The 19881-nt window shown below is 35.1% G+C and overlaps 1 protein-coding gene across 2 annotated transcripts in view; it reads right to left on the reverse strand.

The window, feature by feature from the left end:
• Positions 1 to 13174: 13174 nt before the first annotated feature.
• FGF5 (fibroblast growth factor 5) overlaps positions 13175 to 19881 on the reverse strand; it is a 31152-nt gene continuing 24445 nt past the window's right edge. For both annotated transcript variants that reach the window (XM_001364964.4, XM_007495960.3), the window contains one exon: positions 13175 to 19192. In XM_001364964.4, the coding sequence (XP_001365001.1) occupies positions 18842 to 19192 (351 nt within the window). In that variant the 3' untranslated portion in view covers positions 13175 to 18841. The remainder of the gene's footprint in view (positions 19193 to 19881) is intronic.

Here is a 19881-nt window from a genome sequence, read left to right on the forward strand (position 1 = left end):
GGGCTCATGGCCTTGCCTAGTCCAATTCAAATGCAACCCCACATGGCCTGTGCTTGGCTATGTCACAGAGATGCAACCTCAGCATCTTTTAGGCTGCTTATATTTGCATAACGATGGTGTGCCAGTGATGCAATCTGGCCCTCCTTGCAGACCCTTGTCCCAGATGGAGAGGGAGAAAGGGAGGGAAATGGCTTTAGCACTCTGCTCAGGGGAGGGAGTAAGTGCAGAGGGGTGGAGCTCCACCAGAGTGCCTCTGTCTTTCTAGTAACTAACTCTATTGGGGACATAGGTACCCACAGAGAGGTCTCTGTGTGCTGTCTTTGGCACATGTGCCTAGGTTCACCATCATGGCTCTATATTCTCTAATCTAATCACAGTCATTATTACATATTATAATGCTATATATGGCAATATATAATATTAATATAATAGAATATTATAAGTCATAGTCATAAACTGGTTTTTTGTCTTTATTTAAAAATTTTTGTTACTAGACATGGCTCAGTGCTAAAGCATAGGGGATATTTGGAAACGAAGGTGGCATAAAAACAAAAGATAGACCCCCCCCAATAGAATACCTAAACTCTTTTCTAATTCTACAATTGCAAAAAATTATTCCTGGTTATCTTAGTAGAAGATTTTTGCTTGGATTACTAGGTAATTGGTTTCCATTTTTCCATCTGTTTTTCTGATTTGCAACTGACCAAAGAGGAAAAGAGGAAAATCATCCACCCACTTGAAGGCTGGCAAGGCTTTGCTTAGGAATAAACTCTGTACTTTGGCCATACTCTATTTCCTGGAATTCTCTCCAGACCACATATGAGTAGGTGCATGGAGGTGATACTTCCTCCCAACCCCAGTTCCTTGTGCCAGGCATTTTTCCATTATGCTCCCACAGATAGACTACTTTTCCCACATATCAGAGTAAGATACCTGAAGAAATCTGGGTTTTATAAGGGTTATAATTCCTATTTTAATGGCTGGCTCAAACATTATTGACCAATTTGGTATACCTGATATTTGGACTGCCTTTTCATCCATTTATGCTTAGGAATTTGAAAGCAAAGGTTTGTTTTATGTAGATGAACACTGTTTGCCAGCTATCTGTCAAGCATACCAAGTATTCAGCAAACTATTGCATTAGGTTTTGGTTTAAAGCCACTCTAAATGATTTATTGTTTTTAAATTATTTACATGGCATTATTCTTTTCTTGTAAAATGCAAAAGTGCTGTCAGTAATATCTCTGCAGCTCTGTTATGAATGTTACTACAAGTAAATCAGGGTAATTAAGGGCTTCATGTTACAAATACTGGCATGTCCCAAACCAGCTACTACTTCACTGATGATAATAAAATTTGCATGATTTCCTTACATTGTATTCACTGCATTTTTCCACCCCCTGCTCACAGTAATTACTTGGGGCATGATCTCATAGTCCCAGTAAGCAGAACTCTCACTGAACTCAACAATGAATATTACAGGTGTTTAGTGGTGATAAGGACAAAGTGAAGGGGGAGAGAGAGTTCTTGACATTGCTTTAGGGATATCTGATGTCTTGGCAGGTGAAGAAAAAAGTTGATATTCTCAATTGCTCCTAAATATATACAAAACAAATTATCACCATATATTACCAAAATAAACCCTACACCCTGGCTTTTGTTACTATTTATCATTGGAAAAGAAGAAAGTCGTGTATACACATGTGTACGCAAACATATATAGTTAAAGCTGTAGCTATATATTATATGTGTGTGTTATAAAACACATGCATATATAAGCATGTATACATGTCTTTATTATCTTAAATTTGCCATGAAAAAAAGAAACAAAAATGCTTTACTATTCTTCAAGATTCAGGATGGCACCCATTATTTAAATCGGCCAATGAACACCATCAACAGACTTGGAGATAATTAAAAAGGGATAAATACAAAATCAGTCAAGCCTTAAGTGGCACCATTCCTACTCAATTATTTTGTCACATTAGCTACAAATGCCTAGAAAGGTCTAATGATTGACTAATTATATAATATAATGTTGGGGAAGGGAGAATCAGGAAGACTTTGAAAGCACAGAATGTAAAATGTTATACATGTAAGATACATGTTGACATGAGTTTCACAGGTGTCATGGCTATATATGAAACCTGACCTGATTTGCCGAAAGGAAGAGGACTAGGCTGGCATCACCAATACATCTATTTACTGGGGTGGGGTGGGGTGGGGGTGAAGATAGGGGAGAAGGGGCAAACAGGTTCCAGGACTGACCAAGCTTAGGTGATCCTATTTATCTGCCACTCCTCAAAGATCTCTAGTCAAGGGGTGAGTCTGGGTTTCAGAACTATATCGCCTTCTCTTCTTTATTCTCAAAGGGGGAGATAATGCTGAGCTTTTGCTCACTAGCTTAGGCTCTTTCTACCAAATGCTGATTACACAAAAGACTGTTATGAATAATGAATAATCTTCTTTATTAATGGAAGCAGCTGACAGAAACTGGAGAAACTACAGGTTAGAATATTTCAAAACAGTCAAGAGTAAATGAACTCTTCAATTCCCCTTCACCAAAGGGAGTCCACTCTGTAAGACTTGGCACTAGAGGTCAAGATAGATGACTATTTTCTCTACATGACTGTAGCTTTGGGGATGCAGTTATCCCCTCATAAGTTCATGACTTGTCCTTTTATAAGTCTTTTTTCACAGTGCCATTTCGCAGTCTCATATACAGCATTTCTGTCAGCATTTCCTCAGCCAGTCGAGTTACATATCTCTCTGAATATGCCACATGAAGTAGGGGATTGCTAAAATGAACCTTAGGTTGAAGGTAATTGCCAAAGAGATGAAATCCATGGTGAAATAAGGGAGGTACCTTAATTCTCCTGGAAACTAAGCCAATTCTATTGATTTTCTCTAGGTAAGACCTTATTATGCAAATCAAGGTCTAAGGTCAGAGAAATAATTCCTTCAATTAGGATAGTACTTTCCAATATCCTAAGCTCTTTTTTATACATTATCTCTTCTGATTCTCACAATAATTCTGTGAAGTAGATAGCATCTAGTTAGGCCCATTTTATAGATGAGAAAAAAAAACCTTGATGTTCAAACAAGTTATGATTTGTCTGATAAAATATAGTAAATGCCAGAGCTGGAAGGAGGACCAAACCATCTGACAAAGTCCTATGAATCTGCATGGATAAGATGCAGAAAAAAAAGAAGAATATAGTAAGGATACTACTTTTTTTTTCTCTTAGTTTTTCATTTTTGAGGCTTTAAGGAAAGAAAATGTTTTGGCTCTGTGTTCTATCACCTATAAGCAGTAGTATGATGAATACTGAAGAAATCAGAGAAGCATGAGAAGGCATATTAATTGATTGAGAGTGAAGTAATCAGAAACAGGAAAATAAAATACACAATTACAACAGAAATGTAAGTGCAAAGTACGCCAGCAATGAAAAAGTAAATGGAAGGTTGTGTAACTGTCTAAACTAAGCTTTCTCCTAAGGAAAAGATGAAAACTGTAACTCCCTTCTTTCCTGGAAGGGGTAAGAGGCTAGGGGTATGGAATTTTACTGTAAGACTTAGTTAATATGATAGTCAATTCAGTTCAATTTCCTTTTCTCCTTTTTGTTTTTATTAAGCAGGAACAGTATACTCAGAAAAGAAAATTCTATAAAAACTAAATGCATGAATAAAAATTAAAGTATTATGATATCATAGTATTAAAGTAAATTGTTTAGTTTGGGTATTTACATCTTTGGAATTTGAGATTTGCAATCCCTACTACTTCTAAATTGAAGAGACCTCCAATCATAGAAATTTAATTTTTTTTAAGTCTACACATTATTTTAAAAAACATATACTTCCCAGATACTAGGGTCTAAAGCTGATAGCATTTTAATCTTCATGTTTAGAATGCTCTAATCCAAGATATCACATCTACTTCTTTGGGATCTTTTTAGATTTAGATAACTAATTTGCTAAAATAAAGACATTTTTTTAAAATGCTACTCTTTCCTCCTTATTCTTACTCCTTAACTCTTTCCTCCATGGAAAGTGATATACACTTGGATTAATATAGAAACAGTCTTCAGGAAAGTAGAAGAAAAGTCCATTGTAAAGAGTTTGGACTAATTAACACAAAAGATTACATCAATCTCTGCGGTAGGTTTACTCATTTTTAATTATATCCATTTTTAGACCAGTAGTAACTTATGAGAATGCTGGAATGTGTTGAGTAATCCACAGACTGACTCACAGTCTCAGAAGAAAAGATTTTCAGTATGCCCTAAGTGGTGTGACTGTAGATTTGCATCACTGGTTGCCCAGAATTTAAGCTTTAGTACCAAATGCACCAAAAGCACATGGTTACTTTATAGTAAACATGAAGGGCTCTAAAATGACATTTTATGAATAATCACAAGTATGCGTACTAGAAGATATTCCTAAAGTGTTTTCTTAATCAAATCCCATTTCTTCTCCTTATCTGAACATACTTTTTTTTGTATAATTAAATTTTTATGAAGTTTGGTAAACTGAAAAAGAGATACTATGGCCAATTGCTACATTATCTTCTCCCTCCAGAGAAGTAGGGAAAACAATCTTTACCCAAATCGTAGATAATACTAGACTCCTCTCAAGACAAGTTTGGGGAAGAAATTCTTTGTGGGCTATCACTATAGTGTTTATGTATATCGTTTCTTTTAGAAGGTCAACATTAGAAATTTATGTTCCAGTCTAGTAGTGAGGTTTTCCAAGTTAGGAGAGTTTGGCCCTCCTTAACCTTTCAGTGAAATTCAGACTCCTTATTTTGAGGTCTCTAATGAATAAAGCTTTCAATTTATCTTGCCTGGAACCAAGATACCATGACACTTTCTAGCCAATATGCAATTATACACTCAGATAGTCCCTCCCCATATCCATTCCTCTAAGTTTCCTCAGAGTAGTGGTTGTTTTGCTTGCTTATATTTGTATCTTCTCTGCTGAGCAGTGTTTGACACTTACTAAATGTCTTTTCATTCATTCACTTTGAGTCCATCAGTAGTTCTAAGATACTACAAATAGCAGAATAACTGTTTTAATAACTTCTTTACAAATTATGGGTGATCTTGTATCTTTTATTAAATCAGTATACACTTACATTGTTGCTATGCTAATTTGTGTATTATGACAAATCTAATAAAAACATTTTTGCCCATAAAGATATTTCTTGACTTTTTTAATGTGGTGATCCATCTATCATCTATTAATGTAGTGAACAGAAAGAACAAGCTTAGAGCTGAAGAAATGGCCAGGATGACAAAAGGACGACTAGATCACCATTATTGCACTCTGACTGGTTAGCTTAAGAGTGATTTTGAGTTGGTCCAGCCATATTGCTGTGAAGTTGGCATGATTTATCACCCTCATTCTATAGATGAGAAAAAGAATACAGTTCTAGTCTATTTAAATCATTTTGGTACTTAAATGAAGTTTTACAAAAGGATCAAACAATAAATGATTAAAACAATAGTCTGGGTTTTGTATACATATATTTTATATACATATTTTTAAACTCATATATATTTCATATGTATATATGTCATATATATACATACACATATACACACCCACTCATACACTTTTATACCCATTTTAGTTCATGCAAATGAGGGACTAAGTCCTAATATGAGATATATGGGGACAGGAACATGGAGAAACAGTAATAAAAGCAGAAAGTTTCAAGGCCTCCAGTTTGAGTTGCCAAATAGGAGAACAGTTAGGGCTAGCTGGACTTTGGGTATGCTGCTCTTCAGGCTACAAGCAAAAGAGAAAAGGTGTTCATTAATGCTTTCCAAAAAAGGCTGCTTTCAAACTTGGTTACCCTGGCTTCCCTCAGGTTCTCATCACTGCTTCTAAAGAAAAGGCAAGATCCCTGGGTTCTTCATTACCTCCATAACAGGTGGTCTTAGTGCTGCAAGGGAGGGCCATAGAATTTCAAAGGGGAAGGAATGGGTATTTCATTTGGGATTCCCTGATTGGTTTTTCATAGTATATAAGCCATATAATATAACATAGTCAGGGACCTACTAGGAACTAGCTGGGGAAAAGAAATATAAAGCCATTTTTATACCCAATGCAAAATTTGTCCTCAATTCAATTTAGAAGTAGATAGACTTCCTGGAATAAATCTCAACTACAGTGCTGGATTGTGTGGGGCAGTGTAAGATGGGGCTAGAACTTGGAGGAAATCATTTTGAATCAGACCTTTAAGAGGCCTCCATCTGTCCTCTTCTTATTTTAACTCATTAATCTTTTTAACCAGATGCTACTAAGCTCAACTGTGTCTATGCTGTTGGAATTCTAAAAGTACTACTGGTAGACATTTAATTCTGTTTGCTGTAACAAAACTCCAGTTACTCTAACTTTAAGTGTGATTCCTAGCTATACAAGAATAGAACACGAACGTTTCTAAAATGGCAGATTTGACATTTGTTAAGGGAGAGACAACCCCCCCAAAAAACAAACAAAAAAAACTAGATTAAAAAAAGAGGTTTCATCAATTCATCAGTCAAAAGTTTGGTGAAGGTTACTGAATACCCCAATGCCATATGGTTGGCATGGCTAGTGGAGCAAGAACTAGACATCCTTTTGCATAACTGAGGGAAATATTTCTAGGTTTATCATATAGAATGAGTATATTATGGAAATAATTCTTTTTTTAAAAGTATTTTCAGTTACAAGTTCTCACCTTTCCCATGACTCCATACCCATCTATTAAGATAGAAAGAAATATGATACCTGTTACAAAAATGAAGTTATATAAAACATATTTAGCTACATTCCAGAAAAAGAAAGAAAGGAAAAATGTGCTTCCTTCTGCATTCTAAGTTCATCAGTTCATTTTTCAGAGATGGATAGCATATTTCATCATGATTCTTTTGAATTTCAGGTGAATTATTGGATTGATCAGTTATGAAGTCTATTATATTTCTTATGAAATTAACATTAATGGGTTCTGGTTCTGTTCAATTTTTTATTGGTAAATATAAGACTTTCAGGGCTTTTCTGAAATGATCCTCATCAGCATTTCTTACAATGCTGATTTCATCACAGTCATATGCCATAACTTGTTTAGTCATTCTTTTTTTTTTCCTGTTGGAATAATTTTATTTTATTTATTTTCCCATTTGAATTAGTTTATTTAGTCAATTTAGAACATTATTCCTTGGTTAAAATAATCACATTATTTCCCTCCCTCCCTTCCACCTACTCTTCCTGCAACCAACACACAATTTCATTGGGTATTACTTGTGTCCTTGATCAGAACCTATTTCCATGTTGTTGATGTTTGCACTAGGATGTTAATTTAGAGTCTACATCCCCAACCATATCTCCTCGACCCATGTATTCAAGCAATTGTTTTTCTTTGGTGTTTCTACTCCCACAGTTTTTTCTCTAAATGTGGATAGTGTTTTTTCTTGTAGATTCTTCCAAGTTGTTCAGGGCCACTGCATTGCCACTAATGGAGAAGTCCATTACATTCAATTGTACCACAGTGTATCAGTTTCTGTGTACAATGTTTTCCTGGTTCTGCTCCTCTTACTCTGAATCAATTCCTGGAGGTTGTTCCAGTTCCCATGGAATTCTTCTACTTTATTATTCCTTTGAGCGCAATAGTATTCCATCACCAATTCTTTAGTCATTCTTCAATTAAGGGACACCCTATCAGTTTTCAATTCTTTTCTACCACTAGTTTTTATAAATATTTTTGTGTGTTTTTATTTCTGGTTCAACAAATATGCACAGTTTTTATAACCCTTTACTCATATTTCCAAATTGTTTTTCAGGATGGTTGAATTAGTTAATTGTTTAACCAACACTGTTTAATATATCTATTTCCCCACAGGATTATCATTCCAACAGTAGGTCATAAAGGTGGTGGGTATAAATAATCAAGGATCATCATAAACTATCATCATTATAACTTTACTGTAAATAATGAAATACTTTTTTAAGTGGAAAGAAGTAAACAAGTATTTATTAAGCCTTAGTAGATGCCTATGCCACGCACTATACTGAGTGGCTTGAAAATTTCTCTCATTTGATCCTCAGTACAACCCTGGGAGATAGCTGCTATTATCATTTCCATTTTACACATGAGGAAACTGAGATAGAGGTGAGGTGGTTTGCCCAACATCAAAAAACTAATGTCTTGACTGTATTTCAACTCATGTTTTCCTGATTCTAGGTACACAGCTCTATCCACTGGACCATCTAGCTGCCTTTAGGTAGACTATATATTTTAATATATACTTCCCCTGGATTCTCAATCTTCATTTAATAATAAGTTAGAGAGGAGTTCTTTAAGATTATTGGGTGATCATTTATTGCATTATATTGCATTGTAATTGTACATAGGAAAAAAATCCAATATTTCCTGTTTGTTCCTAGCTATTTGAAAATTCATAATTTAAAGGAAAGAATTATAATTTAAGAAAGAGCTTTGGTGAGAATGATGAGTTCTCTACTTCTCCCTTAAGCTGAAACTTCACTTACCTCATATGCATGCTTCAATTAACCCTTGAATGAGTCACCCTGATACTTGATGAAAATCTGCAGGTGGCCCTGCTTCCCCTTCACAGAAATGGTGTTGACATGCACCCGTCTCAGGCTTCCCCCATGCCAGACCAATGATCACAAATGTGAATCCTGTCTATGTCTTCACGCCCACCCTCACGCCCATGCACAGAGTTGTGACCACAGAGCCAGACACTCACAGGGTGGTCTACTAAGCACACCCTCAGGAGAACAGCCAGAAACTATTTATTGACAGCAGTCCAGCCCTACTGGAATGCTTGCTCTAACTAAACCTGAGGTGCCTTCATAATAGTATGGTAACATTTGCCAACCTCCACAAATGTCCTGGGGGTTGTTCATTCATACCAATCACAGCAGCCAAGACAGGAACAGGTCTTTTCAGTGAAAATAAGTGAGAACACTATTCAGATCAACAGTAAGAAGAAAATGCGCCCCCTTTTTAAATCATGTGAAGTTGATCAGCAAGTAGAAATACAGTTAAAATGATTAGAGATACAAGTCTAGCATGTCTATACATTAATATCTTCATTAATACAGTGAATGGAATGACTAGTACCAAAGAGACCCTGAAGCTTAAAGGCCTTCAAAGGCCTTTAAGTAAATCAGAGAAGATTCAGGAAAAAATGATGGTTTTAGAGTAGATTGGGAATCTCAGGGGCCAATAATGAAATGTATGAGAGGTGGCACTAAGAAATTACTTGAACATTAATCTTGCATCTAGCATGGATCATTGTTGACTCCAGAATCATAAAAAAACAACAATAGTGGATTCTGGTTAATTAATAAAAACTTCTGGTCAGCTCAATTTATGTGGGAAAGGATAGCTCGCCAAAATGGCACAAATGAATGACAATATGCCATAAGATCTGGACAACTAGGTAGCACACTGGATAGAGTGTTGGCTCTAGAGGAACACCTGAGTTAAAATCCAGCCTCATACATTTAATAGCTGTATGACCCTGGACAAATCACTTAATTCTTTTTACCTCCATTTCCTCATATATAAAACGAATTGGGGAAAGAAAGGACAAATTATTCCATTATCTTAGCCAAGAAAACCCCATGTGGGGTCATGAAGTGTCAGATGTAACTGAAATAATTGAACGAATACCATAAGATAAAAAAATAAATCTGTTTTCTGTGATTCTATATCCACCAAATAACTTTCTGCCATATAATTTGGTTTCCTGGGTAAGACTTTTAAAGAAGAAGGGTGTATAACACGAATAACCCTCCCCTGACAAAAGTCTTCTCTGTGTTCTTTGGTAAATTAATCAATTTTTAGGGCATAATTTAGTCTCTTGAGTTTAGGTAGAATGAGTCAGTTTTTTCTAGGATATATTTGCCATGGAATGAGGTGAGAATTGAAGTTTCAAATCCCATTTGCTGAGAGACCATTGTGAGTTACCAACCACCACCTCTCTAAGACTTGTTTATACCTCTTTTAAAATGACAGGGCAGTACTACAACATTTCTAATTCCAAAACTGTTCTCCTGGTCTACCAAGGTCTCAAAGCCTTGATGAATAAGGCCACCAAGACTGTCAAAGGCATTCACTACTACAGATCTCCTTTAGTCCATAATTCACCTTGTGAGATTGAATACTATCAGTTGACATTTAAAGATTTTCCAAACTTGGTGCTTCTTTTGCCAACATTATTCTCCTACACTTTGGCAAAGCTGAATTTCTTGCTCTTCTTCACACATCCTATTTGATCACCCTTTTCTTTGACTTTTGCAAAGTCTGTCCTCAATTTTTGGAATGCATCCTCACCTCTCTTCTTCCTCTTAGAATCCTTAATTTCCTCACAATAGAAATAATGCTGACCTGGAATCAGGAAGACCTGAATTGAAATCCAGCTCAGGTCTAGACACTTACAGATTGGTGATATTGGACAAGTCACTTAATCTCTGTCTGCCCCAATAGAATCATTTGTTGTTGTGAGAATCAATTAAGATAATATTGGTAAAGAGCTTAACCCAGTACCCAACACATAGTTGGCATGATAAAAATGTTATAGTTATTATTATTCATTATTCAAGGTTCCTTCAAGACTCGTCAAGCATCAGCTCCTCAGTGAAACCTCAGACACTAATGCTTCCCCACTCAACATTTATTTGGTATATATTTCAGTGTACTCAGATGTGTGTCTATTGTCTCCCCCAAAAGAATGTAAATTAGGACAGTGATTATTTAATTTGTGTCTTTGTACCCCCAGTGTTTAACATGATGGCTAGCACATAGAAGTGGCACTTAATAAATGCTTAATCAATCAATTGATCCTTCTTCAGTAAATATAATAACAGCTAACATTCAGATGAATCTTAAGGTTTGTAAAGAGCTTTATGGATATGATTTCATTTAGGCCTTGCAACAATCAGGTAAGTGATACTACAATCCCTATTTTACAGACAGAGAAACTGAGGTTGAGAAAGGTTAATTGATTTGCTTTGCTCAGGGTCACATAAGCTTGTAAGCATCTGAAGTTAGATTCAAATCAGGTCTTTTAGATTCCAAGTCCCGGACTATCCACTGCACCACCTAGTTGCTTAACTGCCTAACAAAATCATATGGTTCTTCTAATGATGGAGAATCCACCTATCTTTTGAAACTGCCCATTCCATTTTTGGATAGCTCTTATTTTGGGGCCATTTTCCTTGCCATCAAAGTTTAATTCTACTCTTTGCCTCTTATCATCCATTGTTCCTGGTTCTACCCTATAGGGCCAAAAAGAACAAAATAATAAATGTTTTTTCCCTGTGACAGACCCTTAAGTACTTGAAGATAGTTCTCAGAAGCTCCATATGCCTTGTTTTCTCTAGATTAACTATATCCAGTTTCTTGAACTCATCCTCATCTGGCATAAACTTAAGACCCTTCACCATCCTCATTGCCCTCCTCTTCACTCTTTCCAGCTTATCAATGTCCTTCCTATACTGTGGCACAGTATTTGCCCAGACTCCAATGGGTGCCATTGCGATGAATCATAATTTTATATGCTTTTAGCAGAAGGCAGCACACTTTCCCAGGCTGCTTTATACTGTCTCTTCTAAAAATTAAATTAATCATCTATACTGATTCATATGGACAGTGGCTGTCATGAAGGTCTTACTATTTTCCTGTGAACATTTTAATATTCTAGTAACAGCTACATTTAATCTCAGAGGTGCTATATTCAAGGGAATATGAAGAGATTAGTGAGTTCTTTCAAATTTCAGATGTAAAACCTGTGTCAGAATTGGAAGGTAGGTTATGGAACTTCAGCATACTACAAAGAGAATCTGATCATAAAATGAAGCCCATCCAGGCAAGTGTAGGTTTAATTGTACTCTAGAGAGTAAAAGGGCATCCTACAGCCTCTTTAGCAGAAATTCAACTGACTGTATGGAAGCCTGATAAATTTTCTAGTTTCCCACTGAGGAAATCACAGAGAATTTAATGAGAAACACATTTGAACTGTAACTGTAAAAGTGCAATTATACAATAACTAATCTCTCTGTGGGATATAAAATGAGTCTATCTTCTCAGGGAGAGGCAGGGGGAGAAGAAAAAGGAGATGGGAAACACAACTAAAACCAAATGACCAAAAGCAATGTCTTCACCCTCCTACTGACATCCCACTGGAATGCATGTTTGACTTGTGAATAGTTGAGCACTGACAACTAAATGAAAAATCTTAGCTTGTTTTGTGATTGTGAAAACAAATAGAAATTTCATATGATAGTTTATAGGGATAAATGCAGCTTTTCACTTCTTAAGTTCCTCAGGGACAAAAAAAATGGCAAAAAAGAGAGAAAGAAATAGTATTGCTAAAAATCACACTAAATTCAGTTTTATGTGGGGGGAAGTAAGTGGTCTTATGAACCACAATGATCAAATTAACTATCAAAGGACAAAAATGACAAATGTTGGAGGGAATGTGGAAAGTTGGGATGCTAATATATTGTTAGTGGAACCATAAAGTGATCCAACTATTTTGGAGAACAATCTGGAATTATGCCCAAAGAGCTTTAAAACTGTATGTATCGTTTGACCCAGCAATATCACTATTAGGTCTGTTTCCTAAGGTGATCAGGGAAAAAGAAAAAGAACTTATATGTTCTAAAATATTTATAGCAGTTCTCTTTGTGGTGACAACTGACAATTGAGGGGATGCCCATCAGTTGAGGAATTAAATAAACAAGTTATTGCATATGGCTATGATGGAATACTACTCTGTGGTAAAAAAATGATGAGCTGGTTAATTTTAAGTATACATGGGAAGACCTACATGAAATTCTGAAGAGCAAAACCAGCAAAACCAAGAGAACATCATATACAACAACAGAAATACTTTTTGAAAAACAACTGTGAATGTCCACCGCCAGGACTGAGAAATAGAAAAACATTTGAAGTAGGAATATATATGTAGTTAAATGATACCTTCTCTAGAGCAGGAAGGGAAGGGAAATATATATATATATATATATATATATATATATATATATATATATATATTAAACAAACAAATTGAAAAAATGTGGTCTTTATCCTATATTGACATTTAATAACCATATATATGCACATGAGGCTGTAGTGTTGACGCAGAGAGAAAAATTTTGGCATATAAATAAAGCTTTTTATTTATTGGTATAGTCAAATTGAACTCATTGGATTAACACTTCAACACCATTATCATGTCTAGAAATTTTACAGTTCTTTATGTTGAACATTATGTTGGAAAATGGGTAGAAGTTATGTGATACAATTGCTTACTTTCAGAAGCTTACAATCTAAGTTGAACCCACTGACATAGACACAAACAACAGAAATAATTCTCTGCTTCAAGAATTTGCAATACCACACATAGCATAGTACCCTGAAAAATAGTGGGCATGCAGTATTTTTTTGTTGGCAAATTAAGTAAAGTAATAAAAATTATTAACATTTAAAATCAAAGAATGCCCCATATGTCTCACTATTGGACATAACTCTTTGCCCATCTCTTATCTGAATAAAACTGGAATGAAGCCTATAATTAAAGATTGCATTTGTGTTTAGCTTTCAAAGAGATGCCATAATGGGGAAATACCATATATTTGAGGCTAGTCTCTCAATATTGTGAATGGGTGTGAATGAATATTACTCAAAGCTATTCTTTCTTATTCCCCTTTGCTAGATCATCACCCACACCCTACCTCCTAACTATGGGTGTATAAAGATCTTTCTCTGTATCTTTCCTTGGGGATTCCACCAACTCCAAATGGGTTCAATTGGATCTCAATAAAAAGGATTCCTTGAGCTCCAATTCCACATAACGAACTGCTAATTGGACATTAGTAGTTATTTCAAAATCAGTATGATCAAAAAAGAAATAATTATCTTGCAGTAAAATTGCTCTCTTTTTATTCTCTATTTCTATTGGGAGTACCACTATTATTTTGGGAGAAATATTTTAAGGAATTATCCCATGCTGGCTAAGCTAATTTTTATTTTTAAAGTACTGAACTTGGGGCAGCAAGGTAAGGCAGCAGATTGAGAGCTAGATCTGGATGAGAGGTCCTGAGTTCAAATGTGACCCCAGACACTTCTTAGTATTATGGCCCTGGGCAAGCCACTTAACCTTTATTGCCTAGCTCTTACTTTTTCCAAGGCAGAAGCCTTGGAACCAATACACAGTATTAATCCTAAGAGGGAAAGCAAAGTGTTTTTTTTAAGTATTGAACTTGTTATTGGCCCAAAGAAGAATAGCTCAAACCACTGAGGTAGCTTTCTGTTACCTAAGTACAAAAACTAGTGCATATGGAATCAGCAACATTTCCTTCCAGGCCAACACACAAGGCTAACATAAAATTAGGAGAATATCCAACTGAATCAATGTTCTACTCTGAGGAAATATCTTTTCCCTGTTAGAGCTAAATATCTGCATTTTGATTATAGTTTTTGAAGAATGAAAACACATTTAATTAAGTTAGACTTTCCTCTCAAGTTCAGGATCTAATCTGAAGACAGAACAAAAATGAGTTCTGCTACAGTGCAGATGGAAAGGTCCCAAAGTCCTTAAGTTCTGGGATGGTTGACAATTCTGAACCTGAAGAAACTTGAATTAAGAACTATCTTCTAGTGACCCATATTTTCAACCATGGAGTCATCCTCTATTCATATGCAAGAATCCCTTCAAATGATGAGCCATGGCTATATATATATATCAGTATTGAGAGCGAGACTTCAAATTCAGCCAGGTCTCCTATTTCTCAAACACTAGAAAGCATAGGAATAAATGGAAAATTAATTAAAATGATAAGTAGTTTGTATCTAAAACCAAGAACAAGCATTATTTGTAATGGGGATAAACCATAGGCCTTCTCAATAAGGTAATGGGTGAAATGAGGCTGCCCAGGATCACCATTATTATTCAAAATTATCCTAGAAATGGTAACTATAGCAATGACAAGGAAAGGAAATTGAAGGAATAAGAATCTGAAGTGAGGAAAAACTATCACTTTTCACAGAGGATACACTGAGAAGATTAACTAAAAAACTAGTTGAAACAATGAAAAAATCTAGCAAAGTTGCAAGATATAAACACATGTAAATCAGCATTTCTATGTTACCAACAAATACTCAACAAAACTATAACTATTATTTATATAACGGATCACTATTGTTCATACTTCTAAAATTGTCTCCGTTTCAAAATCTAAACACCCAACAATGTACACATGGGGAACAGTTGCTATAGTGAACTCCATCTTAAAGCAGATGACAGCATGTTTACTGCATTATTGAAAAGCAAGTGTAAACTCAACTGGAACTTTGTGTTTTGTTTCCTTTTTCCTGTGAAAATATTCTAATAATCATCATCATAATTACAAAATATGACATTATTATTGAAATTATATTTCCACATATAATATTAACCATATTTGAAATGTTTAGCTACTCTTAATAAAGGTGCTAATTAGAGAGTATAATTATCATAACCCTAAATCATCAGAATGAGTACTTACACTATCCTTCACATGCCTTTTGAAAAACAAATTACTATACTCTAAGAGAACTGATTTAATTTCTCTTCTTTCCTATCAAGCTAGTTTGCTTAAGTGGTGGAGAGGAAAAGACATCTAGAACATACCACATACAGAAAGAATAGTTGCTGTGTATCCATATATTTGTAGATTGAAGAATTTTGCTAATTTTGAAGAGAAATTTGTGATAATGAAACAGAAAATTGTCATAGATTGACATAGACATGTCAATTGATGTAGATGTTTGTCATTCCTAAAGTTTTAAAAGTAAATTTAGTCAACTTTTTAATGACCTCAGCTACATTTAAATAACTTGATTATTGCCTGTTATTATAGAGGCAAATTACCTATAGAGAAAGTTATAGAATTCAGATGCATCCACAAATAGTATAAAGAGAGGTCTCTAGATAATAAGCATTATTGAGGTGGTATCTGATATATGTTTTCTGAAAATGTTTCATTTATTTAGCTAATTAAGTAACATGGCTTCACTGAGCATTAATTAAAAGTAATTGTGTTTGGTAAATTGTAGATAAGAAGTGCAATTAAATTTTTTTTTCATTTTAGTGTGGCTTTAAAATTTGAAATGAATGAGTCCTGACATGCAAAAGATATATCTCTTGTGCGTATCCCACTCTGCTTCTGCTAATTTAGTCAAAATAAATATGTGAGATAAGCTATGAGGAGCATAAAGCATGATCTAAATAATATCAAGTAACAGAAAGCATAATGGCAATATATGCTTTGAAATCTGATGTCATCCCTGCCAATTCTTATAGAAACACATTAACTTGGTTTTACAACTGACATTCTTTGTGTTTAATTAAGAACTCTTCTTAAATCAATTCATAAAAGGAAACAATTGCAAAAAGAAGTACAAATAGCTTTATTGTGGGTTAAAAAATTCTCAATATATTTTATAAATACATAAAATAGCCAACCTTTGATAGCTGAATACTTCAGTCCATATTGTATACAACTTCTGTACTTGCAAAGATCTCTATATTACCATCATACTTAGTCAAGCCTGAAGCATTTATTAGAGTATAAATTAATTATAGCTCCTGTAGAATTGCCAGGTTAAAAAAAACAAAACCAAAAGCCTTGAATTCACAAAGAAATCATGCATTAAATTGAAATAAAGTTCAATCAGATTATTGGTTTTATAATAAAATAGTCTATGTGAATTACAACATGACTTTCCTACTTATGCTAACCAACTTAAATATAGTAGCATAATTAATGAAAAAAATTTTCAGCCCACTAAAACAAACCAGGCTGAATGAAATGGTAATCTGTTCAAGTCTTTTAATTTTTGTTGAATCACATTTACACACAGAAAGAAAACTGCATGCTTGATTTTTTAAAAGTATACACACACACACACATACACACACACACACACACACACTAACAAACACACCTTTATTGTTTTTTTTTAAGTAGGAGACCAATAGGGTGATGAAATAGATACCTTTTGTGAAATATGTCATTCTCTCCAAGAAAGACACACAATTCCCATAGTCACTACACCACTTTTATTGCCACATTTCTGTAAAGAAGATGAATTCAAATATATTCACATAAACTGCATATAAGTGAGCACTCAAGGAAATAAATAAGTTATGCAACTCATGTTATGTAAAAACTTTGATAAACCACCATTTGCTGTATAGCATTAAACAGGGTTAGACACTGTCATTATCTGGTCTTTTCTCAAAGGAGGATTTCTGTAGCACACATGTCTCCTTCCATTCTACATCACTTGTTTCCTATTGAAGTGAAGGGCTGCCATTGTTAAAAGAATGATTGGTTACCTTTGGAAGGAAAGACTTTAAAAGTTTGGTTTTATGACTACACTGATGAGACAGGACACAGATAAGATTTATCTAATGGATCTATGAAGTGGATATGATTCTCCTTGTTTTTTTTGTTTGTTTTGTTTTTTGTTTTGTTTTTTTTGCAGAGTAATTTGTTTCCATAGACCTATCTAGCAGGGATGACACATAAAAGGTATCTTAAGCCCTCCATACAGCATGCTTGATAGAAAAAGGTAAAATGCATTCTTCTTGTTGGGGAGGGTGTGGTTGGAGGATAGTGAGGAAAAAGATGGGAAGGAAAGAGAAAGGAAAGAAGGGAAAGGGAAGTGAAGGGAAGGGAAAGGGAAGTGAAGGGAAGGGAAGGGAAAGGAAAGGGAAGGGAAGGGAAAGGGAAGGGAAGGGAAGGGAAGGGAAGGGAAGGGAAGGGAAGGGAAGGGAAGGGAAGGGAAGGGAAGGGAAGGGAAGGGAAGGGAAGGGAAGGGAAGGGAAGGGAAGGGAAGGGAAGGGAAGGGAAGGGAAGGGAAGGGAAGGGAAGGGAAGGGAAGGGAAGGGAACGGAAGGGAACGGAAGGGAACGGAAGTAGAATGAGAGCCATCCTAACCAAATGCTATATATATTTGGAATAAAAAATACTTTCTTTGCTTGCCCCTCCAAAAGCCTTTGCCTTTCCCCCCAAAGTCTCTTTGCCTATATTTTCCCTTTATTTCAATCACCATTCTAGCCCAGTCACCGAAGAAGAATGAATCCACATTACAGCAAAATTATAAAGAATAAAACATGAAAATGATCCTGGACTCAGAGAAGGAAATAAACATTTTAAGTCACAGAGCTAAACTTAGAGCATTTGATGAGGTATGATCAAAAATAATGAAAATCTAGGAGGAAAGAAAATGAAGAAATCTGCTTACATTACAAAAAAAAAGGCTTTAAGTACATGGATAAGTGATGTATTACATTAAAATGATTCCTTAAATTGTAATAATGAAAGTAAGAAAATATGCTTTTTTTCCTTAAAAAACAAAAGAGGTAATAAAATATTTTCTCTGCACCAAAATATCCTTTGGAAAACAAAAATAAAAATGTCCCATGTGTGTTCTTTCAAGTTGTTTTGTAAAAATCTTCAAAATATACAATACAATCCTGAAAGTAGAGGTCCAAATACCTTTGAGAGCTAAACAAACAAAAGGTTTTCTATTTCATTGAATTGACGCCATCTTCTTCCTTTTAGGTTCCTACTAAGAATATCACTTCAGTTAGCACTCTTTTTCTCTGTCAAACAGCAACATTGCTTGGGTCCAGAGTATTAAATTTTTACCTCCCTGCACGACTTTAATGGAGAAAAAGTGCAGCTTGGCTTTGCCTGCAATTCTAGGCCTAGAACTCTGAAGATACCCATAGCAACTATGAAGGGAAAAAACATCTCTTCATAAGACCAACTGTTATCCAAAACGAAATTTGAGTCTATATTTGACTGTATTTGGCTTCTTTCGCGGTGCAGGAAGTGGGGCCTTTGGTTTGACCAGATTAGGAGGTCTCTTGTTCTTTTCTGGAACAGTAACTGTAAAAGACAGTTCTGGCTGCTCTGACTGTTTGAATCTTGGAAGGAAATGGGTAGAAATGTGTTGGGGTTTGACCCTTGGGCTACAGCCTCTTTTGGCTTTACCTCTTTTGTTCAATGCCACATACCATTCTCTTCCAGTCTTTTCCGTCCTGTGTATGGCTGAGGCATAGGTATTATAGCTGTTTTCTTGAAATCGTTCCTTGAATTTGCAATCATCTGTAAACTTGGCCTAGAAACCAAAATGAGAGAATTTTGATTTTTAGAAGGAAGACTTCTATGTTCTTGAGTGGCAAAATTTTTAGCATATTATTTTTTAAAGTTTGGATTCTGGTAAGAGAAGCCAAAATTTCTAGTAATCCCTATTCAGTTCTCTTAAATAAAGCTGCCTAGACACTGCTATCATTATCACCCTTAACCCTGCTTCATAAGTTTACTGCACTGATTTCTGCTAAGTTCCCATAGACTCAGTAACCCAAGCACTAACATTGAAAAAAACTATAATTAGATGCCTCAATATATTAAATTATTGTCAATTCTATGAAAAGTCTAAAAATAAGTGACTTGTAGTCACTTGTAGATATGCAGAAAAAGGCATTATCTTCTAAGCCAGACTCTTTCAAGATCCTGACCTCTTAGCCTTAAAAATAAGGAGAAACATTTCCCTAAGAAATTATTCCTTGGCAATATATGAGTTTGTGTTTGAGAATTTGGGTCATATCCCTTGAAACAAGTCTAGATAATCCATCATTATGAATAAGATTTGTACTACTGAGAAGGAAACAACATGTAGCTTTATTAGTATTTTGTTGCAATTCTCTGGAAAGAAAACGTATCACCTAGTGAGTGTATAAAGTAGTCTGTTAGATTCAGAAAAGAAAAAAAAAATTAGAAGTCACTAACACTATGTGTCATTTGGGG

This window comes from Monodelphis domestica, chromosome 6 (genome assembly GCF_027887165.1).
Source record: "Monodelphis domestica isolate mMonDom1 chromosome 6, mMonDom1.pri, whole genome shotgun sequence".
In the NCBI taxonomy this organism is placed as follows: domain Eukaryota; kingdom Metazoa; phylum Chordata; class Mammalia; order Didelphimorphia; family Didelphidae; genus Monodelphis; species Monodelphis domestica.